Source organism: Oryzias latipes, chromosome 7 (genome assembly GCF_002234675.1).
Source record: "Oryzias latipes chromosome 7, ASM223467v1".
NCBI lineage: Eukaryota > Metazoa > Chordata > Actinopteri > Beloniformes > Adrianichthyidae > Oryzias > Oryzias latipes.
In genome coordinates, this window is record NC_019865.2 from 27,080,111 (window position 1) to 27,106,267 (window position 26,157).

A 26,157-nucleotide genomic window follows, 5' to 3' on the forward strand; every position below is an offset into this window, starting at 1 on the left:
GATTTACATGAGAGGAGTCTGAGGCAGGAAGCAGTTCAAAGGATCACAGCTATGTGGACTTAATGCACCTTAAACACACATCATTTGTTTCCTAATTGGAAAAAAAAAAGTCCTAAAGTCAGCTTGACAAGTATTCATCCATTTCCAAACTGCTTTATTCCTATTCGGGGTCATGAGGCTACTTGAGCCTACCTATGTGGGGAAAGGCGAGGAAGACACTGGAAGGGTTGCCAGTCTATTGTAGGACCACACACATTCACAGCTAAGGGACAATTTAGAGTCATAATTGACCACAAAAGCATGCTTTGGGTTATAGGAGGAAGCAAAGAAAACCCAAGACCCAGACAGGATATGAATCACTAAACCACCATGTAGCCCCTATTTGACTCATTATCAAAAATGATTTGCGTTGACAATTTAAGTTTCCGGTTCCAAGTTACAACGGACGCGTAGCAGCTCACGGCGCCTATACAACTATCTTCAAATGACTTAAAAAGTTTATTTTCTCCAAAAAGAGAGCTGACCATGGCCCCCAAGAAAAGCCAGGAATACGACGACCTCAAAAAGATTCTTGATGATATCAAAGCTACGCTGTATCTCTTTATGGAACAAGTGTCCGCTAAGCTAGCTCCACTGATCGAGCTAATGGAAGAGTTCCGAAGATTTCGGGCTCAAAACGAGCAACGAGAAAACCGGGTCGACATTCTGGAGAAAAGACTTGACGATGTGGAACAACAAGTAAGGATGAATAATGTCATTCTCACTGGAGTACCGATCAAACTTCGGGCAAAGCGTACTACAGCTGGAGCTATCATTGCTAATGCTAATAGCGCTAGCATCGCTAGCAGTTCTGAAACGGAGAGCAGTGGAGAGTCTCTGGAACGCTAAGTGGAAACATTTCTCACGTCTAAAGGGATTTCCCTGGATCTCAACACCATCGAGACCTGCCACCCCAGGAGAAAGGAGACGGATAAACCAGCGATCCTCATCAGGTTTATGAATCACAAACACAAGCTAGCTCTGATGAACCAAAAGAAGAATCTGAAAGGATCTACTGTTTATCTGAACGACCATCTGACCAGAAGGAATGCTGAAATCGCCAAACACCCCAGGCTTCTCAGGAAGCGTAAGCAGATTGAGAACACTTGGGTTAAAGGCTGTAGGATTTACGCCAAACCGCTCGGTCCAGAGGACCGGGCCAAGGTTCTGGTTGTGAACACCATGAAGGACTTGGAGAAGTGTTTGGTCACGGTCGTCTGAAACAACATGCAGTAATAAATCAAAGAGCCAAATCATTTCAAGAAATATGACGCCTTGATTCATCGCTTTCTCTGAATGTCTGACGTAACCTGATTCTCAGCAGAGAGTTTTTGACCTGCAGATAACTTGACCTCAACTTTCACCGCCGCTGATATCAGCTGAAGAAGGATATGGACCTGAATCTAATGTCTGCAGACATAACATCGAAGAGAACTATTAACTCTGTTTTGAACCCAGAAGAACGGCTGTTATCAGTAAAAGAAGAAATACCAACCTTGGACAATCGACAGTTATGGACCCTTTTTACTCTTCCCCTACAGCATTACTTTATTAAATTTTTTTTTTAAAAATGTAAAAAAAATGATTAATCACTTATTGAAAATGTTTAAATTGATCAACGTTTAATGAATATTACTTCACTTGCTCCAAAAATTGATAAATTGATTCAAAAATCTTTCCTAATGTAGCATAATTTTGCATATGTTTTTAACTTTTGGTGCTTGATGAAATTTTGCTATGAAAATCTCTGAAACAGTGTTTTGTCTATTTTACGGATATAGTATTTTTTTTTTTATTTATGAATGACTTTTATAAGTAACATAATCTGCATATATTTAATATAACTGATCTGCATTTGCCATGTTGATTTCTAAAATAGTTATTTTTACATCACAATTAAGTAATTCATCTTTGTCATGTGCTTTATTAATACTGTATGATTCTTAATTCTGTCTGATAAAAGCTAGGAACCGGATAATGATAAAATGGTTACAGTATAACGGGGTGTGATTATGTAAATTTGCTTCCTTCCACTCCCTTTCAAGCAATATTTATTAATATGCCTAATTATCCTAAGTTTGATTAGTTACTGTATGAATGTATAACTGATGATTGTATTGCTTTTGTGTGTTTCTATTTGATTGCTTGAAATAAACCATTTCAAATCAAATCAAAATCTTTGAATACCTGTTTTTCCCTCAAGTCAGAAACAGGATGGGTTTTTCCAGGGTTGACCTTGAGCAACACGACTACTTTAATTGACTTTCCAGTCCTAAAATCTAAAAAAATAACTGTCTCTGAATGTTATTTGGTGCATCAGCTCCACTCAGGTTCCATCATTGCAAAAAAAAATTGTTTCAAATGAAAAATCTGCCCAGTGGCTATGTGGTAAAGTGTCCATCCCCAGACTGTTATTTTTGGTTTGAATCCACAGTTCAGTCTTCCAAACACTCCCTGCTTGACACTAAGCATTATGATGGGATCAACCACCAAATGGTCCTGGTGTGACAGCTGCTTACTGTTTTCCCAAAGGGATGGGTGAAATGTGAAGAACAAATTTCACATGTGTGACATCTAAATGGGCTTTGATTTTAATAAAACAGTTTGATCAGATTCTGCCTATGTACTTTTCTTTTTAAACATTATTCTACTCTGCTTAGTGTTCACAAAAACCTGAATGAGGTATAGAGGTGGGTCCTCCCTGATATAATCAGGCGATTAAATATTTGTTAAAAGCATTACTTGGTATCAGCTTTTACTCTTGATTCCTTTAGAAAAAGTTTTATTAAGTTGTAAATGTATATGCACACTGAAATTTGAATATATTCTGAGCATGATCTGGTTATGAGGCCGGTAAACATGATAAAACCAACACGTGCAGCGACATCATTGCTTGAGAGCATATTCTGAATAACAAACCGTCGGCGTTCAAAATGACGTCCCTACGTTTTTTGTCGACAACTCTCTTCCCGGCCAGAGAAACAAGCGGTGCCTCATTTGTGCCGCAGCGCCTCGTAATTTTAGGTATTCTGAGTCACAATTTACTAACAACACTCACTCAAAATGACAAGTGGAGCCGCGAAGCTCGTTAGCGTGGCATTTTTGTCCAGACCCTGCAGGAGAGTTGGAATGAGAGTTCACAGAGTCCACAATCGGAGCCTTTTTGCACGAGCTCCTCCCAGCAAACTGTGTCAGCTGAAGGAAAGAGTTTAGGAATCATCACAGCAACTGAGGGTATTCATCAGGCCTCTTTCAATGTTCACTGATAGAGGGCTAACACAACATTTTTCCACATAAAATGAGCACATCTCAATTTTTTTTATCCCAAATTAGAACCCAAATTTGGTTTAGCTAATAAAACACTTTTTCTCTATTGAAGTGCTTTTCTTTAACAGAACATATGAAATTACATTTTTAATAAATACAACTGAAGGAGTAAGAAACTCCATGCTTTTCCGTACTGCTTTGTCTTTACGTTCACTTTACTTGTCCAGCTCTGCACAGGAAAAGATGTCTTTGCTGCTATAAAGCTCTGTTGTCCTATATATTTTCTTTGTTACAACTATCATCAACTATCAAAATATGTTCATATGAATACTCGATTCTAACGGCTGCTGGGTGTCCGTTACAAAGTGATGGTGGAAACCTAAAAAGAAAGTTCCGGTCCTATATATATTATTGCGCTAGTTGGTTAGAATAACAACAGCAGGTGGACATAATATTCCACCATAACATAGGCAAGGCAAGGCAAGGCAAGTTTATTTGTATAGCACAATTCGTACACAAAGTAATTCAAGGTGCTTCACAAAACAGAAAAATGCATTAAAATCACAATACATCATAGAAATAATCAACGTAAAATTTACTTTAAAAGAAAAGAAAAGAAAAAAATTTTGAAAATTGATTTAAAAATAAAGGAAGGAAAGGAAAGAAAAGTGCAGATAGGACCTTTCAGTCATATACACGGCTAAACAGAAATGTTTTAAGTCTAGATTTGAACATGAGCACAGAAGAGGCCTGTCTTACGCCTTCAGGGAGGCTGTTCCAGATTTTAGCTGCAGAATATTGAAACGCTGATTCCCCTTGTGTAGTTCTGACTCTGGGAATCAACAGGAGGCCGGCCCCTGAGGTCCTCAGAGTACGAGATGGTTCATATGGCACTAACATGTCAGAGATGTACTTTGGTGCGCGGCCATGGAGAGACTTGTACACAAGCAGAGCTGCTTTGAAGTCTATTCTTTGAGGTACAGGGAGCCAGTGCAAAGACCTGAGCACAGGACTAATGTGATCATACTTCCTGGTTCTAGTCAGGACTCGAGCAGCAGCATTCTGGATGTACTGAAGCTGTTTTACAGCTCGTTTGGAGAGGCCGGTGAGCAGGCCGTTACACTAGTCTAACCTACTGGAGACAAATGCATGAATAAGTATCTCCAGGTCTCGCTTTGAGATTATGTTTTTGATTTTGGCAATGTTTTTCAGATGGTAAAATGCCGCTGATGTTACTGACTTGATATGGCTGTTAAAGTTCAGGTCAGAGTCCATGATTACCCCTAGATTTCTGACTTGATTTGAGGGTTTAAGAGACAGAGAATGAAGGTAGCTGCTGACACTTTCTCTTACATAACATAACAACACATTCCAAAGTTCATCACAACAGAAGACAGTGGGAAAGATCGCTGTCCTTCAAGTGGCTCTATGATGGACATCCCTGTATCTCTATCAAATTTTACTATCAACATCAATGTTTCCTTTTATTTTTAATAGTTTGTTCCTTGTTTTTCTGTCTTGCCTACCTTATTACTTAATACAGAGTAAATACCTATTCATACATAATTTAATGTTGATTGCTAAAGGAAACTGTTTCAAAAATCGTCATAGCAATAAATGCTCAAGTATCAAAGTTAAAATAGGTGCAAAATTACATTAGGGAAAATCATGAATCCATTTTTCAATTTTTGGAGCACATGAAGTAATATCATTAGAAATCAATCAATTTAACCATTTTCAATAATTGATTAAGCATTCTGTTTTATTTGTATTTTTTTATAATAAGGTAATGCTGTGAAATAAAATAAAAAAGGGTCCATATTCTGTCGAATGACCAAGGTTGGTATTCAGTCTTCTGCTGATTAAGAGCCGTTCTTCAGGGTTTAAACAGAGTTTATAATTCTCTTCGATGTTATGTCTGCAGACATTAGCTTCTTCATGTCAAAAGTTTTTGGTGCTTCTAACTTGCCGTAGTCTTCTGACTTTGTAATCAGTTTCAAATGCCTACCCTAGTCTGACCAATATACTGACCATGTATAATATATATATATATTTTGCATATATATATTATACCGACTCAGAAATGGGGCCAACATCAGTCACCCCCTCTACATGGATGACATCAAGCTATATGCTAAGAGCGAGCGTGACATTGACTCCCTGATCCACACCACCAGGATATACAGTACTGACATTGGGATGTCATTCGGGCTCGAGAAATGCAGCCGGATGGTGACAAAGAGAGGCAAGGTAGTCCACACAGGAGGGGTCTCACTCCCAGAAGGAACAATAGCAGACATCGAGGACAATTACAAGTACCTTGGAATTCCACAGGCAAATGGCAATCTAGAGCAGGCAACAAGGAAAGCTGCAACAGCTAAATACCTCCAACGAGTAAGGCAAGTCCTGAGAAGCCAGCTCAATGGCAAAAATAAGACCCGGGCAATTAACAGCTACGCACTGCCAGTTATCAGATACCCTGCAGGAATAATAAGATGGCCAAAGGAAGAGATACAGACCACGGATGTTAAAACACGAAAGCTCCTCACCATGCATGGAGGGTTCCATCCCAAATCCAGCACCCTGAGACTGTATGCTAGCCACAAGGAAGGAGGCCGAGGACTAGTGAGCGTAGAAGCCACTATCCAGGATGAAACATCCAAGATGCATGAGTACATCAAGCTCAAGGCCCCAACTGACAGTGTGCTCAGTGAATGTCTCAGGCAATGGAGAGCAGAGGATACAGTGCTGGAGGACAGATCCTCATGGGAGGACAAACCCCTGCATGGGATGTACCACCGGACCATAACTGAAGTGGCTGATATCAAGAAGTCCTACCAATGGCTAGAAAGGGCTGGCCTACAGGACAGCACCGAAGCGCTCATCCTGGCAGCCCAGGAACAAGCCCTGAGCACCAGAGCAATAGAGGCTCAGATCTACCACACCAGACAAGACCCAAGGTGTAGGCTGTGCAAAGAGGCCCCTGAAACAATCCAGCACATAACTGCAGGATGTAAGATGCTGGCAGGGAAAGCATACATGGAGCCCCACAATCAAGTGGCTGGAATAATATACAGGAACATGTGTGCAGAATATGAACTGGAAACCCCAAGATCAAAATGGGAAACACCTCCGAAGGTGGTAGAGAATGAGAGGGCAAAGATCCTGTGGGACTTCCAGATCCAGACTCATAGGATGGTAATGGCGAACCAACCAGACATTGTAGTGGTGGATAAAGAACAGAGGAAAGCCGTTGTGGTGGATGTGGCAGTGCCAAGCGATGGGAACATCAGGAAGAAGGAACATGAGAAACTGGAGAAATACCAGTGACTCAGAGAAGAACTGGAGAAAGCATGGAAAGTGAAGGTGACAGTGGTGCCTGTGGTAATTGGAGCACTCGGGGCAGTAACCCCCAAGCTGGAGGAGTGGCTACAACAGATACCTGGAAAGACCTCAGACCTCTCAGTCCAGAAAAGCGCAGTGCTAGGAACAGCTAAGATACTGCGCAGGACCCTCAAGCTCCCAGGCCTCTGGTAGAGGACCCGAGTTTGGAGCAGAAAACCACCCGCGGAGGGTGAGACGGGCGTTTTTTTTTTTTTTGTTTATATATATATATATATATATATATATATATATATATATATATATATATATATATATATATATATATATATATATATATATATATATATATATATATATATATATATATATATATATATATATATATATATATATATATACATACATGTGTTCTTTTCCCTCACACTTCACCAGACATTAATAGTTGTAGGTCAAGTTTTTGCCTTCAAGTTTTTGATAAAATCCACAGCATCTGCGTTTCTTTTTCTTTAGGGTGATCCATCTATAACCCCTAACAGCAAGGCAGACCCAGACTAAGGATAATATGTGTGGTACTGTTTGGAAATCCATCATTTTGATGAAATTTAGGTTGTTTTTTTATGTTTGGTTGGTTGTCTTTTATTATATCAGTGTGGATGTGTGTGGGTGTGTGCATATGCATGCATGTATGTGTGTGCTTGAGTCTGGTCTATTTTTCTACACATGGTCACATTGTGCAGTAGCAGTACAAGCACATACAAAGCTGAAAGGCTCATGCTCAGATCATGCATCACAGTGCTCTCTGAGCATGCTCACACTGAGCATGTGCTGTCCTACATGCAGCACACAAACAGTGACAATTGAACAGTTTTCAAAGATGAAGCAGATGTAACATTGGTTAGTATGCAGGCTTTTTAAATTCGATCCACACCATGCAACATGCTCCCACCCTGAGCCACCTGTAAGACTATTACAGGCTAACTGGCAGAATTGAATGCAGAGATTTAAAGAAAGAGCATAAGTGACGGGGAGAGATCGAATGACAGGAGGATCTTGCGGGAAAGGCTACAGCTATTCACAAACATACACCGCAAATGTGATTGACAGCTCCCTCAAGGCCTGTGGTGAATTATTCAGCACGCTGTGAGAGACCAGCAGACAGGAGTAAACACAGAACCAGAACATGAGGGAGACAGGTGGACCTAGAGATGGCTGCGGGTCATCAAAACTTCCCCCCAGGCATATTTTTATTTACAATCAATAGCTTTGCTAAATTTGACTGAATTTTACAGAAACCTGGTTGCACTAAGGCTCAAGGGAATAGAAATTCTTCTGGAAGAACATTTTGAAATTCATCGCATTCTTTCACCTGCCGCCTGCCACCTGCTGGAAACAAGCATCTAACATTCAAATACAACACAAATAGACATGTTTTTCTCTGTAGCTGGGAGGGTTGAGCTTCAGCTCGTTTACTTACCCAAATCCAAGACTTTACAATAAAAAGTCTGGAAGATGAACGTTGTTTTCACAACTACAAACTACAAAACTACACAGAGACATCCTACGCAAAAAGTAGTAAACAGTTTGGGAATGAAGTTTATTTTATGAAGTATGCTTGAGTATAAGTATAGCAAGTATACCATAGACCATGCAGTATAGGAAGTCTACTAACAGAATACTTCTTCAGAGTAAATTGGAATATTTTAAGTTTACAAAACATAGATAGTTTATAAAAAGTAAATGTCAAGTATACTGCCTCAGCTTCAGCAAAGACAAAGTACAATAGGGAGTTGGGTGTGGAATGAATTGTTTGGCTTGCAGAGAGTCCTGACATCAACCCAACTGGGCACCTCAAGACTCGTGAGCCACACAGCCTCCTTTGACAACATCAGAATATAAGCTTACAAATGGGCTTCTGGACCAACCATCGAGCATTTTAATAAAGGAACTCCCACACCCTAAAACCTTCCCATAGGAGCTGAAGCTGATTTTGCTATTAAACTATACTAAACTTTACACACATGGTGATACTTCTGTTCTTATTAGTATAAAAATAGATAAGTCAATATGTTTGGTAAATTACAATAAAAAAAAGTGCTTGGCTTGGTGAAAGTAGTCAGGAAGGTAATAGCACAAACTAAATCACAACCAAGCTTTATAGCAAGAAATGTTTAGATATAATCTCGAGCTAACTGCCGTTTTATTTATTTCTTTATGTGATGGTTGAGGACGACTAATGAGCAGTAGGTTTGAAGGGCCAAGGACATCCTGCACTTCTCCATCCACTACTTGAAGGAAAACCATTGTACCTTCAATCTCCTGCTGAAGTGGGCTGTAACTTTTCAAGCAGACAGCAGGAGGTCCATCGGGGACATACAGTACCGGCCTTTGTTGCTGAGACAATTCAATTAAGTATCTGCACTTTTACTGTGAGAAAAAAAAGCTGTCCTGTGTGACGCTTCTTATTAAGGGGCATAGTGACTTTTGCTTACGAAAACCACGCGAGCAGTCGCCACGTCTCTTCATGAGCACGGCAGGGCTGTGCTAAGCGCGTGTAATTTGCAACAGGGAACCGGCCAGGGTTTAACAGGTTTCAAGCTGCTAGACCTTGACTGAAGGCCCAACTCAAATTGCAAAAGCTGCGACTCAGCAACCTTGGACTGGGGCGGTAGGAGGTATATACACTTTCACCTCTGCATGTCGGTTCTGTGGAATCCTGCCTGGATTACTCTTTGAACTTGGTTTGCATTGAACTTAATGGAAGTGGACTTGTAAACATTTATATGGAAAATGGACAACAGATACATTTAATAGAGCTGACCACTGTTTTTCTGTTGATCAATTGTAAAAGTATCCTCACTCTATGCGTCTGTATTTTTTTGTCTGTTTTCATTGAGCACAACACTTCCTCTGAGAAGAATTTACTATTCTGTTCCTGGCCTGCTTTGTGTTTTATCACACTGCGGCTCCAGTTGACTGATTACATTTGGGTAGAATGCACATAGTACATATTTATGAATTTAATATTTCTGTGGATGTTTAATGGCTTCTAAAACGTTTTGGTGATTATGAATCTTTGTTGATGCTGACGGGGGCCCAACCAACATACTTTTTGTTTAGCTCTCTAGGCAGATTAAGGTGGGCCAGTACAGAGGCATGATTACAAATACAATAGCTTTATCAGACAATGTGCAGATGTTAGCAAGCATAATTAGTTTTACATACAGTATATCTCATAGATACAGCTTTAGAACTAAATAAAATAAAAGTTGACTTGTTTGTTCTCTGTATTTTTGGAATGTTCACATATCTATACACAAAACTGTAAACGTGTCAGGCATATAAAATGGTAGAATTTAATTCTATTTAAGAATAGAATTTTAGTATAACATAATCACCTGCCTGCTAAGTCAACCTCTGAGTTCCAGTGAAAATCAATGTGTCTCTTAAATCTGTGATCCCCTGCACGGAAAAACTTTTATTTATTTATTTTTTGCTAATGCTACTGTCAGCATGTTATGCCAGCTCCAGTTAAAGCTAAAGAACCAGTGCTGTCATCTGCAGTTTGGTGTGTGGTAGAGCTCTGAAAATAACACTAGTTTGGTTTTGTGTAAACATAAAGAAAAACATGAAGCTAAGTTTTTATTTTGCTAAACAAAAATGACATATATAAAGGCCATGTCACATAGCCACTATGTACCTTTTGCACATAATGCACGGATGAAAATTTGTCTGACGTGAATATACCTGGAAAAAGTGAGAAAAGTCGTGGTCTGTACGTAAAACTTTCACTGACATATCACGAATGAACCACTTTAAAACCACAAAGTGTGAATAAACCACGCAAAGAACAATTGACTCTATGTTTGATTCATGGCCTTACCCAGATGAATCTCTGTCTTCTCCACTTCCGATTCAGAAGATGCTGGAGCTGGACCATTTGGTTATCATGCTGGGGAGGAATGAGCACCAGCACTTCTCACCTTTGGGTGTTCTTTGTGATCTTGTACAGAATTGTGTATTCATAGGATGAATAGAATGGATTTAATGCTTGAGGAATGAAGGATCTGTTGAGTTGCCCGTCACACCATACCTCAATCCTGCATGAACCAAGTGTGATTATTGCGCTGTTTATATGCAATTCATTAGTAATTTGTGCTTAAATTACATATCTTTAACGTGATATGTGCGCCGTATATACAATATAAAAGTTATACATTGGTTGTACATGCGCCAAAGGTCTGTTAGACATACGTGGAAATACACAAATTTGTGTATATGCACCTCGCCAAAATCCCACACAATTAGAATTACGTAAAATATGCATAAACTGCGTAATTCTCAACTGACTAAAAATTTGAAACACCTCAAAACCAAATCCAGATACCCGTCGGCCAGAAGTCCTCAAAGAACACTGTGCGCATCGATGAATGACGGATACAAGGAAACCGCAAGGAATTATGTTTATCACATTTCTAACACAAAAGACCACAATGTCATGTATGGGAAAATCGCAAAATGCACATTGTGGGTGTGACAAGGCCTAAAAATGGTCAAATGTTGTTAAATACATATTTATAATTATGAAGAAGTGTGATTTTACTTTCTCCCAACTTCAAAGCCTCCATTCAATTAAGGTTCTTATAATCTCTCAGCAAACACTTGTTGGGTTTTAACTTGAGATGGGGAACCTGAATGCAGGAGTTCTTTATGTAAAAAGTCAAACAGGGCACATTCATCTGACTGTGTTTTATTCTGATGCTATAAGACATTAGTTACATTTATCTTGTATAAAACTACATGGCCTTTTCAATTTCAAGTGTAAAACTGGCTTAGCTGCATGCTGTCATAAAGGTGTAACACAGGGTCATGGATTATTGGAGGAAACGATCTGACAGGTGGACTTTCAAGCATCTTTCATTTTTCTGACACTCTTCCAATGACTCATTATGCAGAGTTGCTTTTGATTGACAGACCCTGAAATCTAAATGAAGAGTAAGCACAATAATTACTCTGAGTCACTGTATTCGTGAATGAACAGAAAGACAAGCCCCCCTCCCCCACACACATAAACACATTTGAATGATTCAGCGTATTGAGCCGTATTGATGCTGCCATTTCGCCATTCGGTCTGATTATTTGCCTTGGCTGGAAACACATGGACAGCAGTCTGGCCACCTGAACTGAATGTCAGTTTGGAACTCATTCAATCCTCTTCTCTGCAAGACATGATTGATCTGCTCAACCACATACAAGAACCAATTGGATTTACCTAAATAAAAATGGAGCTTGCTGGTTATCCGACCACTGCACGCATAACAAGATTAGTGGTGGTACCTGGCCAGTCTGTTTGCCGCCCATCATCCATGAGTCTGCCCGTTGTCTTTCTTGAAAAGGTTCAGCCCAATTGTGTCTTATTCAAGTTGTATATTTTTAAATATTTATTAGGGACTTAGCAACTTACTACTATCTCAGAATCCCCAAAACACTCACTCACATATTCACATACTGTTGATGGCTCTGCTACCAAACACTGGCGCCAACCTATAACCATCAGGAGCAACGTGGGGTTCAGTGTCTTGCCCAAAGACATTTCGACGCATGGACGGGAAAGGCAGGAACGGAACCTGCAATCATGTAAAACCCAAGCAAAATCAGGCCAAGTCTGATTGAGAGCACAGGTTGTTATTTTTTGTTTTGTTTTTTTAGGGATTCAAAAGAACATAACAGAGCTCAAAACCAAACTTCTTTAATGTAGTTCTACTTGGCAAGGATGTGATGGAACTATAATCTGGAAAAAAATTTGCCACATTGGCATAATATTACTATCCACAAATAATAGCAAAATTGGAAAAATCAAATAAAGCAAAACAAGGGTTTAAGTCCCACTCCGATCATCTTTTGAGCTATTTTTAAAGTGTTTCCAGTGGTCTTTAAGTTATGATTGTGCTTTTTTAAGCCAAAATAAAAAAAAAGCTCTGTCGTTTTCTAGGACATATTTTATGCAGAGCGACAGGCGTTCATTAAAAATTCACCTCTGAGTTGTGGGCGGGGCTGTTGCCGCAGAGTAAGCATGCCCTCACACACTCTCACCTGCTAGCTTACTGCCCCCCAAGCTAACATTATGGGTGCAACAAAAATTGTAAACATTGGAGCTATCCAGCCGTACAGTTTAGATCCAGATTCCAGCTCAGACGAGGAAAACAAAGACGTACATGGCTCTACTTGTCTACAAGTGGATGCATAACAGTGGAGGGGAGCTTGTGGTCTGCCAATTGTGGCATCCACGTCAGACCTACAACCACTTTTCCTCTGATCTTCATTCATGATGAATTCATGCAATATTCTCAAAATTGCATTTCTTTTTTATGTCCTCCATCATTAGAAAAATGCCTCAAGAACAAGTTAAGGACAAATTTTTTATTGGACTAGGTCTTTAAAAACGGCTGGCACTGCTTTGAAATATCCAATAATGTACGCCTACAGGTTTGTTTTCTTCACACCTTGCTGTTGCCAAAAAACAGAACATATTGGGGTATTCTCATTTTTAATACTTAAAATATTTTTTTTATCACACAAAAACACTCTAATTTTTTGTTTGTTTGTTTTTCCATTGTCTTGATTCCAAAAGTAGACCATAAATCAGAAACGTTTAGCATCACTCGCTACTAAACCCTTGTGCTATCCTAGGCACTTTAACATTGGGAGTTGGGTCATTTAGACCCACTAGACAGTGCTCTGAACCTTTTTTCTTCAATGATTTGTGATCTTCACTGGTGTCCATGGATAACATGAAATCTTTCCACCTTTGTCATGGTAGGGAGAACACATCAATGCAAGGGTGGGGTCATCTAAGATAGCACAAGGGTTAAGCCGTTTTTCCACAAGTTAATGTTTGCACTCACATTAACGAGAATTTCTGGACGGCAACTTTGTACTTCATTCATTTTAACCCTTGTGCTATCTTAGATGATCCAGCCTGGTTATCTTGCAGTCTATTATTAACAACAATCAATGTGCATTTACATACGAAATACAGCGTTGGAAGGGCTGCACGGTGGTGTAGCAGTTAGCGCAGTGGGAAGGCCCTTGTTCATATCCTGGCTGGGACCTTTCTGTGGAGTTTGCATGTTCTCACCATTCATTCTGTTCTCTTGGCAATCCGTGTTACTCCCACAGTCCAAAAACATGCTTCATGTCTTCATGATTGCTTCATGATTAGTTACTCTAAAGCATCCCTAGTTGTGCATGTGTGAGTGTGTGTGTGCGGGAGTGTTTGTGTGGCCCTGCCTTCACCCATCAGTAGCCAGGACAGGCTCCAGTTACCCCATGACCCCGGAAGGGATATAGTGGGTTAAGAAAATAGATGGATACAGCATAGGATGAGAGGAATGAGATGCAACTGAAGAGACTCGGGTCTAAACAGAAAAGATATCAAAGCAGATGACAGTGGGTCATTTTATTCATACTGTAGGAAAGACTTTATGAAGTTTGGTCAGGTTAAGTGCAGATACAACTTCAGCTACATATGATAGAAAAACACACACAAATGACAAAAAAAAAAATGGTTATAGCTGTTGCAATTTGCCCACATAAAATATTTTCATCAATAGGATATTTTATGTATTCTAATACCATCATACTTTTGGTAAGAGGTAGTTGGTATCTTTCATTTAAAATTTCAATAAAAAAGTTTTTATAAGTTTCAGAGACTCATGAAGCTGCAGCAACAATTAAAAAAGCTCAAACTGCCACAGAATGGAACCAACGAAAAAACTACTTCAATAATGTTACTATTGTCTCTTGACTAAATTAGTCATGCACAGCGGTTACTGTCCCTTCAAGAATGTTAGTACAGTTAAAAAAGTTCCTTGTACCTGGCAGAACTTCCACATAAGACACTCAGTGTGCCAGAATATGAATCTGCAGCAAAGTAGTTTGTTTAATATAAGAAATGTTTAGGATGATTCTCATGACCTTCAAAGATCAAAATCATTGTAGTTTATTTTGTTTTGAATGAAGATATACAACAGTGTCCTCATGAGAAGTGAAATATCAAAAAGAGTATAAAATGGGATAATAATTTGCCCCAAATCCTCTATAAAAATGTCTATACTAAATAGTCATAAACCTGCCTCAAGTGTTTTAATGTTATTTTCAACTGCTCTTCGTTTACTTTCCGAGAGTCCAAACGTATCAAAAATGTGGGAGAACTTCATCAGGACTTGATGATCCGTAAAATCACATTGTGACTGGTTGAAGACAAAAGAAAGGAAAAAGAGGCATTTTAGGAACACAAATTGGATGTCAATGTGCTGCGGCAGGTCGCATTGACACGAATCTGCGAATTTCAGATATTTTTTGTTGGAGTTTGTGTTGTTTTTGTGCAACAGCAGTTCCAAGTCATTAGAGAAAATGAACACTAACCCAATAAACTAATAATAATAATAAGTTTTATACCAGTCACAGCCAAATGTAGCACAGCCCTTTATGAGGGGTTATGGCAGATAAATGACAAGTTCATGTCCAAGTCAAGTATCACGCCACTGTCCACAGTCTGAGACACGTCTCAAATCAGGTCAAAGTCCCAGTCAAGTCTTAAGCCTCTTGTTAGACCAGGTCACATGTCAATTCCCTGTCTACAAGTCCAAGTCACTCCTCAAATCCCTGGCTGTATAAGAAAACTGGACTGAGTGAGTGTGACATCACCCACAGAAAATGTCTTCTGGCTCCAACAAAATGAAACCAATTTAGTCGCCATTTTTCAAAGATACAGACGCCACCGTTTGGAGCCAGGTGAAGTTAGTAAGGAGTGATTGGTCCGACTCGGTCTGAATCTACGTTTCTATGGCAGCTACTGTCATCAATCAGTTTGGAGTCCACACCCTTCCACTAAAAGCGGGCTCAGAAGAATCTGTCAATCAGAAGTTAAAAGTGTTCAAGGAAGGGGTCAGCAGGCATTAAATGCTTTTATGGAGACATCTTATTGGCCAGTTTATAACCTAAATAAATTGCGATATAGAAGTAATATCATGGGGGGGGGAAATAGGATTAGTGAGAACATGTTAAAAAAAAAGGTATCAGAGTAAAACATTTACTCTGACAAATATAATTACTGAGTGATAACTGTTTATTTATCAATAAAAGTCTACCAGACTTTGGCTTCTTTGAACCAGCAGGTACTCTCTATTTATAGCGCTAGGGGGAAGAGTCGCTCAGTCCAATTCTCTTCAACAGTCAATAGCCATATGCCCAAGTCACATCTGAAATCTATGGCTTCAAGTTCAAATCGTGTCTCAAATTCTAGGCTGCAAGTCCAAGTCAAATCTCAAATCGCTGGCTACAAGTCCAAGTTGTGTTTCAAATCCCTTGCTGCAAGTCCAAGTCACATCTGAAAATCACTTGCTATAAGTCCAAGTCACGATTCAAATCTGTATTAACAAGTCAAAGTTAAATTTAAAATCTCTCGTACCTAGTCAAAGTCAAGTCTCAGGTCTCTGGGTACAAAGCCAAGTCATGTCTTAAACCTCTGGTTGATAGACCAAGTCATCTCTGGAATCACTGGTTGCACGTCCAGATCAAGTCTTAAATCTGTGGCTACAACATTGAGTCAAGTTTCAAGTCTTTGGTTGTTAGACAGAGTCAGGTCTCAAGTCCATGGCTACAATTCCTAATCAAATCTCAAACTGTTGGTCACGAGTCCACGTCTAGTTTCAAATCCCTGGCTACAATATTAAATCATGTCCCAAGTCTCTGATTGTTAGACAAAGCCATATCTCAAATGCCTGGCTACAAGTCTGGGTCAAGTTTCAAATCTATAATAACAAGTCCAAGCTGAGTCTCAAGTTGTATAACTTTTAAATTCTAGACAAATATAATGTGAAGACCGTCTCCATTTCAGAAAATAAGGATTTTAAATTTCCAGATATTTACCCTGAACACTTTATGAATAACTTGATTGACCTAATGGGCAGCAGTTTAGCTCAGGCGGTAGAGCAGGTCGTCCAATAACTGAAGGGTTGGCAGATCGATCCCTGCCCTCCCCAGCCAGCTGTCGCCCCCGAGCGCTGCCAGTCCGCAGCTCACCGCTCCCCCCAGGGAATGGGCCAAAATGCGGAGAAGAATTTCCCCATTGTGGGATAAATAAAGTATCAATTATTATTCCATTCATTCATCTTCTTCCGTTTGTTCCCTTTCTGGGTCACGGGGCTGGCAGAGCCTATCCCGGCCACTTGTGGGCGAAAGCAGGGGATGCCCTGAACAGGTCGCCAGTTGTCACAAGGTATTTACATGTATTATTACTTCTAGTTTTAATGCATGAGGTCGGTCATTACTCTTTGAGGACTAATGATTCTTCAACTCATTTCTGTAATGTCAGTATATATTGGTTGTAGTCTGGTGTTTTGGTGCTGAAACCAAATTGTCTTAGTGCAGCCAATTAAAAATATTGACTGTTGATGCAACCGTCTTTCTGTGAGCAATCACAGAACTTGAAATTCATTCCACATTTCCTGATCTGAACTAACAGGAGCACACCTCAGGGCAGCACCGAAGGGAAATAAATTGGAATTCTTCAGGTCACCTCCACGCCGAGCAGCTGTGTGAAACTGTAATCAGATTTAAACTGGAGTGCATCTGAGCCCAAGTCTCCCAGCAGAAAGTTCCACATTAAAAGCTGCTCATTCTGCAGCTCTCAGCAGCCTATTGTTGCTCATTAAAGCAGTTCATTTCTGACTCTATATGTGATTACACTCTTGTGATTCTCTGTATCAGAATGAGGTGACGTAATGGAAACCTCTTTTGATTTCTCTGGTGTTTTTTCTTCCATTTTCACAGAAATGCAGCAGCACCTGCAGCAAACCTCCATGGTCACTCTTGTACTCAGGGGTGGCAAAGGTAGGCGATTGCCTGGGGCCCCCAACACTAAGGGCCACATTTGGGCCCCCAAACTGCTAAGTCCCCGTACGCAATTCCTAAACCTTCTTCATTCCATTCAGGGTCATTAGGTCAAGTGATCATGTCTGATACGATGAAGCATCAAACCAGGCCAAAGCTGGGCATGAGTTAAACATTAAAGAATCCAGTATGACAAAATCAACTGATAGTTGACTATAAAAGATAAAAATAAAGAATAACTTGGTCTGTTAAAATTCAAACAAGCAAAATGATCTAAAAAAACTGTAGGAAATTCTACTTGGTTAAAAAAATTATTTTGTAACTAGATTATAAATATATCTATCAAGGAAGTCATATGCCAGGAGTTAATGTGACCAAAATCTTACGTAAAAAATGCAAGATGACCTTATTAAAGAAACCAATCAGCAGGTAAGGCTTTAAAAGATTAAGTTATCCAAACCACTGGTTTTATGAAGCCGCTGCTCCAAATGTTTTTGTTCTCTAAATCCCACAAAAAATGAGGAAAAAACAAACAGAAAAATGACACATGTATATTAAATTGAACAAAAGGTCAATTCTTTCTTTTTTTTTCAGAAAGCATACAAATTGTGTGGGATTGTGCGGTAATGACATGGTTAATGTTAAGCTAGAAAGCAGAGCTTTAGGGAAAAAGCAAATAAATCATATCTAGAATTTATTTATATTTGAAATCAGGTCTTTTTTTGTTGTTATTTTGTTGCAATACCAGCCAGTTTAATTAAAAGAGGGCTGTGCTTCCGGCCAAACTCAAAGGCTATATAATAATTCTGTCAGTAATGAGAATTATAGTGTTGTTTTAATGCCTTGTATTTGGTTTGGTGCTGTTACTTTAAGACAGAAGTTTTTTTTATTTATTAAAACACTTTCAAATTATCCTCAGGTATGGTAAATCCTGAAATAAATTATTCAGAAAAGCCTGAACTTGTTCAGCCATTTATCACTAGACTTGGTTTACTCAAATTCTGGAGACCAGCAGATCTGTCTTTATGACACCAGCACAGAACACCAGAAGCCTAACATAACTACAAACACACACAAAATATACACATGCACATGCAGTAAATACATATATGAAAGATTTTTGGTGTTACTTTTGTATAAATTGATTTTAAAAACAGTAATTATCTTCCATAACTCTACACCTAATTAGCTCTACAGGCACTTTAGAGATCTTCAGTACTTTAATTATTCTCATAAATGCTGAGAGGCTCAGATCAGCTGGTGGGTGGAGATTTTTTAGGTGTGGCAGAAACATCCTTTGTTATAAAAGTAGCCGTGAATTGAGCCCCACGTTTTGTTTCAAACAATAGTCTGAACAACACATATCTGTACAGAGGACTTTTAACAAAATGTCTTGTAGACTTCTTCTTCTTTCTCTTTCGGCTTTTCCCATCAGGGGTTGCCACAGCGAACAAGTCGCGTGGTAAACTTGGCATTGTTTCACGCCGGATGCCCTTCCTGATGCAACCTTCTCAAAGCAACCGGGCTTGGGACCGGCACAGAAGTAGAGAGGGGAACAGGGAGCAGCCCGGATTTAAACCCTGGTTTCACGGACGGAAGGCGCCGCAAACCAGCATGAGCTAAACCGGCTCCCTATAACAAAATGTCTTGTAGACAAATGATCCAAATGCTGGTTGGAGAAAGAATAAAGCATTTTAACTAATATCTAACAACAAAAAACAACACCGAAGTGTAACAGTAGTCTGTAAATGGAGAAAATGTTACACTGCAAAACTGAAATTTGAAAAAAAAGCAAGGTTAGAACAAATAAAATGCAATCAGATATAGCAGGTTTAAAAGATGGATGGATGGATGGATGGATGGATGGAAACACAAAATAGTGAAAATGCTTGAATTAAGTAGAACTTTAAACTGGTCGGGCATTTATTTATTGCTAAAACTGCAGCTCATTTATCCAAAGTACTGTTGTCACATAGTCTCAGTTTTAAAGCAGCTAACCTGACAGGCAGATGAAGGAGAGGAGCAGTGAGGCTTAAAGAAGCCATGATAGCAACTCCCACCAACATTTTAGGAGCATGACATGTGGAGGCGCCCAGAAGAAGGATTACAAGAACTGAGTTCAGATGGTCCAGACTTCCTCAGAAGGCGCAGCTCAATCCACCGGAATGTTTCCAAAGTTTCCACAAAAACTCTGACTAGTTTTACTGTGAAAGGGGATTCTTCTTGTCTTTATAAGCATGTGTCAATATTTTCAAAATAAGAGAAGGCAAGTTTTTTGGAAGCATGTTGCGCAAAGGCGCATAAGACACACATGGAGATCCCTGCACATGCGTGCAGTGCACTCGCAGCTTTCCTCAGCAGCAGAGCAAAGCAGCGCTGGGAATGTTGCGCTCACACGTGCACCTCATTTAAACCGACAGGTGCGCACACACGCGCAATTAGACACAAGCACGCCCCCCTAGTTCCCTTCACCACCCCAGCGGTTCTTACCTCCAGACCTGCCCCAGCTGGAGGACGTGGAGCACCGTTTGAAACACCCACATGCAGATGGTGCAGCACCTCCGGGGGGTGCCGACCCTCCCAGCCGTGGCAGGGAGGGTGGAGGACGTGTACACCGGGGTAACATTCGCAGCGTTTCCCGCTGCCGCGCTCGCTCCGCGCTGGTCGCTGTCCTTGGTGCTGAACGCGTTGTCGCCCGCTGTCGCCGAACCGCCCGCCGCCACCGCCGCGCAGCCACCGCTGCCGCTCGCGGATCCGTCCGCGGCGCCGTGCTCCGTGTAGTCATACATGAACCACCTGAAACTCAGCACCTGCACGACGGCGGACGGCACCACGACAAAGACCAGCGTCAAGCCGAACCACCAGTAGTCGCCTCTCAGGTAGTAGTCGGCGGCCAGCCACAGGTCTGTGGCGCCGTCGGAGAAGAAGACGAGCAGGGCGCAGAGCACCCAGCAGCAGTCCAGCAGCGTGTAGGGCTTCCCGCCCGTGGCGCTGCAGCGGGGCCGGGCGGCGGGGTTCCCCGGCTCCGAGAGGCTCCTGGGCGTGTTGTCATCCTCCACAGACACCGCTGCTCCATCCGACTTAGCGGCCATGTTGGTTAGAATAGGAGAGAAAGACAGAGAAAGAGGTGGGGAAACAGCAAAGAGAGGGAGGGGGCTGTCTGCGCGCAGGAGAGAGGTAGGGACAGAGATTACATCATAACTAGCCTCATTATCAGCCAATTAATTGTGAGGAATCGTCAGTTAGAGCGCTTTTAACACCGTGACACCGCTGATGTTTGCAGCTGGACCCCCCCCCTCCTCTTCCTCCTCCCCTGACCAGCAGGGATGTGATTTTCCCAAACCGTAAATCCTGCAGCTCAACCTAAAGGATCCAATATAAACTCAATTCGGTGTCAGAATCGTCGATGTTCACAGAGAAAGCCTCCCGTAAGAAGCAGAATGGGGGTGGGGGGGGGGTGTTCTTAGCACATTTTGGGGATTCATTCTAAGTGAAGGACAATGCTGTGGTGTCTTCCTGCTTTACATCTGGGCGGGAGCATGATGTCATCAGAACCCCTACAGTCACCAGGTGAAGATCAGACTGTTTTTAGGGGATTGTTCTGTCTACACCCACAGCAATGCAGAGCAAAGCAAGCGCAGGTTAAATGCCCTGATTCATTTCCCTCCTTTAGGTGAGTAATGGGACCCCCTAAACCACATTCCATCATTGTAAAATTCTGCAAAAATAGCATTTTCTTTAGTCTTGCCCTGAAAAGCTAAAGCTGTATGCCTCACTTTGACTTAAATAATGGGCAGCAAAAAGCAGTAAACAAAAAGGGCAAACATACATATCCTACAAATGAAAATCCTTAACTCTGTACAGTGTATTCCAGAAAATATGAATGTTTCTGTTTTAAAAAGTTGTTTAAAACAGAAATGTTGCTGAACTAAAAAGTCTGACCTATAACCTAGGACCTTGATAGGCCTCCCTGAGCATGAATTACTGGCAGTCAGTCTGTGGATCCAATTAGTTGTCTCTGTCGAAACCTTTAGCTCTTTTATACTTTGTTTCCACCAGTCCAGTCCGGTATTTTGAGATTTTCATTATAAAATTGACCAATTAAGCTGGACCAAATAATACAATTTTGGGGCTTTTCGTTGTTTGTGTCACGGTGCCTCCGGCTGCTACCCCTCCCCTCCCTGCTCCTTCATTGGAACCAGCTGACCTGCATCATCTCATCACCTGGCAGACCTTCCTAAGGAGATCCATCACAGAATACTACACCAGTCCGTTATACTCACTCCGGTGCTTACGTCTGGCCTCAGGTCTAGTTGCTTTGCTCTAGCAAATTCGAAGCCTTGTACTTACCCTTGTCTCATGCCTTCAGGTCTTCTCACCACTGGTCACGCTGGTTCCTCGACTTGTTCCTGTTTCGCCGTCCTCGGCTCCACCTCACGCTCCAAGCTGTGCTCGCCGTCCTCGGCGGTCCACCTCATCACAGGCCTTCTACGCCGTCCTCGGCTCCACCTCTCGCTCAAAGCTGTGCTCGCCGTCCTCCGCGCTCCACCTCGTCACAGGCTGTGTACGCCGTCCTCGGCGCTCCTCTTCGTCCACGACTCTCATCCCCTCTCAGATTAAAACTTCTGACTCTGCCTCGTCTCCTGAGTTTCTTCCGGGTTCCAGCATCTGGGTCTCCATAGAGTTCGATCATGACAGTTTGTAGGCCAAAAAAAAAAAAAACAGACTGATAGGGCAGAGCTAATGTTGTGACCTATTGATTGGCTGAAGGCATAACGACAAAAGAAAACTCCAAGAAAGAGACTGTATTCTTCTTCGCCACCTACAATCTCCTCTTAAGCAACATTAAATGACTTGTGTATACAAAGAAACAAAAGTCAAGCAGAAAAGAAATGAACTGCTGGATGATACGTCGTTGTTAGCTTTACCCCTCATGCAACGTGACGGTCCAACTTTGAGTAGAAACGTTCCCCTGATTTGCTTGGACCAATCTAAACCGTTTTAAAATGCACCAAACTTGTCCATATTGTTCCATAGCTTCTTCTAGAGCAGGGGTGTCAAACTCATTTTAACTGAGGGCCACATCAACATAGTGGCTGTCCTCGAAGGGCCAGATATAAGTTCTACATGTAACTAAATGTAATGAAAAATAAATGTAACTACTCCTTAATGTTAAATAACTCATTGTTTATTTATTTTAACTTTTTAAAGTGACAATTACTGATGCATAGATAACATATGTTTGCTTGTTACTTTAGCATAAATCCGTTTACATTTGATTCTGTCAGGTTAGGTTATATGGACAGTGTTTAAGTCCTAATGTTTAGTTGCCCAATCTGATATTTCAAGTCCAATTCCCCCTAGATATGAGCTGTGACGTGTCGGATTTATTTATCACCGCGGTGATGAACCACCAGGGGGCGCGGTATCGCGGTTAACCGCAGACCCCCCTCCCCCCAAAAAAAGAAAAACACAAAATCCCCCGGCGGCCGCATAAGAAATAAATACAATTACAACGTAGTATTCTTTATTAACAAATAACGGTAACAACTAACTACTACCTATCTAACTAATGAACTAACTATATAGGTGTTGTAGATTGACTGTGTGTGTGAGCGCACTGCGTAGTGTGTAGGACTGGGAGGAGGGAGCGCAAACACGTGTGTTGGGGGTGCGTGTTGAATCTTTTGTAGCGGACCGCTCTCTAGCTGCACGCGAGTTTCACCTGTGCTCTCTGGTACAAACATCTTCTCAGAATATTATTTATTGCCCAGTAATAAGCAGACTGCAGACACTGTCACCTTTCCGGTAGCCCTGAAGCTTGACACCCATGAAGAACGCGGGGCAGGAGGCTCCGCCTTTATTTATTCAGACACGTAACGTTACGCTGCAAAAAATAGTTCCCAAACAAAACATGTAGTGATATTCATTGAAATCTAACAGCGCCCGCTCATGTTTGGTGTTACAGAGTGACTGAGAACAGTAATAAACCCCCCCCCCCAACACAAAATCCTCCGGCGGGCGGCCGTGTCGCGCACTTAAGAACGCACGCAGCTTGTAATGGAAATGAATACAATGGAAATTAATAATCAAAACACAGTAAATTTTTTGTATTTCCTCAGGAGAGGAAACTTCTGTTGTAGAATGAGGATGTGTCCTTCTGAAAGCGCGCGGCTGTGTGTAAAGGGAGGCGCTCGCCACGTGCAGCAGAGGCATTGAGAGCGCGCCGACAAGAGACAGTGACAGGCGCGGTGGAAGAAAAGGAGAGAACAGTTTGAAAGAAAGAAGGAACACATGACTAGCAGAAAAAGGAAATTATCAGCAAAGATGAACGTGTTTAATGTGTTCATTATAGTTCAATCAAGCACCATATGCTGATCTTTCAACAAAAAAACAAACAAAAAAATAAAGTGTGGTGATGATGTCATCATCACAGCCCTACTCGCGGGCCACATAAAATGACATGGCGGGCCACATTTGGCCCGCGGGCCTTGAGTTTGACACATGTGTTCTAGAGGTTTAAGTCGGATAAATTTATAGCCAACCAATCAAGTAGGGTCTTTAAACCAGATATTACACACACTAAATCCCCCTAATGCCTTTGTCAAAACTGCCCTACAGGTGGATATGATCATGCAGGGGAGGCAGGGCGATGACCTCAGTGCTTTCTCCGTGTGTCTGGCTGCTAACAGACACGCTAGGAGCAGTGTAGCTTTGTGTTAGCGGCAGAGAAGAGGGTTTTGATGGTTGTACACAGCTTCTCAGGACTACGTAGCAGCCTTCTGTGGTCCTCCTTTGGACGCACCGCGGTTCGTCGAAACTTCCCCCTGGACGACTAGCTTTATCTTCAAGCCGGCAGCCGGATCGCCGAAGGCGGAAGTGCTGCTAGTGCTACGCAGACCTGAAAACTAAACCAACATGAATTTGTGTTTCCAGTGGTGTCAAGACAAAATAAAGGCTGTGTACAATCATCAGGAGAGCACAAACGTCACAAAGCCATCTCCCCTGCCACTAGCACAAAGCTGATCGTAGACATGTCTGTGTCTGTTGACAGCCGGACACACGGAGACAGCACTGACGTCATCGCCCCGCCTCCCCTGTGGAAATGCTAAGTCAAATTGAAATATGCGACATTGTTCGCAGGGTGGATGCCATCCATCCATCCATCCATCCATCCATCCATCTTCCTCCGCTTATCCGGGACCGGGTCGCGGGGGCAGCAGACTGAGCAGAGATGCCCAGACTTCCCTCACCCCAGCCACTTCCTCCAGCTCCTCTGGGGGGACCCCGAGACGTTCCCAGGCCAACCGAGAGACGTAGTCTCTCCAGCGTGTCCTGGGTCTTCCCCGGGGCCTCCGCCCAGTGGGACATGCCCGGAACACCTCTCCAGGGAGGCGTCCAGGAGGCATCCGAACTAGATGCCCGAGCCACCTCAACTGGCTCCTTTCGATGTGGAGGAGAAGCGGTTCTACTCCGAGCTCTCCGCGGGTGACCGAGCTTCTCACCCTATCTCTAAGGGAGCGCCCAGCCACCCTGCGGAGGAAGCTCATTTCAGCCGCTTGTATTCGGGACCTCGTTCTTTCGGTCATGACCCATAGCTCATGACCATAGGTGAGTACTGGAACGTAGATCGACCGGTAAATTGAGAGCTTTGCTTTTCGGCTCAGCTCTCTCTTCACCACGACGGACCGATAGAGCGACCGCATAACTACGGACGCTGCTCCGATCCGCCTGTCAATCTCACGCTCCGATCTTCCCTCACTCGTGAACAAGACCCCAAGATATTTAAACTCCTCCACCTGGGGCAAGGACACTCCACCGACCGAGAGATGGCAAACTACCTTTCTCCGGTCAAGGACCATGGCCTCAGATTTAGCGGTGCTGACCCTCATCCCAGCCGCTTCACACTCGGCCGCAAACCGCCCCAATGCACGCTGGAGGTCCCGGTTCGATGAAGCCAACAGGACAACATCATCTGCAAAAAGCAGAGAGGAAATCCTGTGGTCCCCAAACCAGATCCCTTCCGGCCCCTGGCTGCGCCTAGAAATTCTGTCCATAAAAACTATGAACAGAACCGGTGATAGAGGGCAGCCCTGCCGGAGTCCAACGTGGACCGGGAACAGGTCTGACTTACTGCCGGCTATGCGGACCAAGCTCCTACTCCGGTCATACAGAGACCGGACAGCCCTCAGTAAGGCTCCCCGGACCCCATACTCCCAGAGCACCCCCCACAGGATGCCACGGGGGACGCGGTCGAACGCCTTCTCCAAATCCACAAAACACATATGGACTGGATGAGCGAACTCCCACAAACCCTCCAGCACCCTAGATAGGGTGTAGAGCTGGTCCACTGTTCCACGACCAGGACGGAAACCACACTGTTGTTCCTGGATCCGAGGTTCGACTATCGGACGGACTCTCCTCTCTAGTACCCTGGCATAGACTTTCCCAGGGAGGCTGAGGAGTGTAATTCCCCTATGGTTGGAACACACCCTCCGGTCCCCCTTCTTAAAGAGGGGAACCACCACCCCTGTCTGCCAGTCCAGTGGTACGGTTCCCGACCGCCACGCGATGCTGCAGAGACGTGTCAGCCAAGACACTCCCACAGCATCC

At 42.3% G+C, this 26,157-nt stretch overlaps 1 protein-coding gene and 1 long non-coding RNA gene across 2 annotated transcripts in view; one reads left to right on the top strand and one right to left on the bottom strand.

Moving 5' to 3' along the window:
- The window catches only part of LOC101160072 (XK-related protein 7), a 107,046-nt gene extending 86,386 nt beyond the window's left edge, over window positions 1–20,660 (bottom strand). The window contains exon 1 of the mRNA XM_023956980.1: window positions 20,035–20,660. Coding sequence (XP_023812748.1) covers window positions 20,035–20,636 — 602 coding nt within the window. The 5' untranslated portion in view covers window positions 20,637–20,660. The remainder of the gene's footprint in view (window positions 1–20,034) is intronic.
- A 416-nt stretch (window positions 20,661–21,076) lies between these two features.
- Window positions 21,077–22,178, top strand: LOC105354465. The gene is made up of 3 exons (XR_909080.3): window positions 21,077–21,217; window positions 21,747–21,831; window positions 21,914–22,178. It is a non-coding gene; the product is annotated as an uncharacterized LOC105354465 (long non-coding RNA).
- The last annotated feature ends 3,979 nt before the right edge of the window (window positions 22,179–26,157 follow it).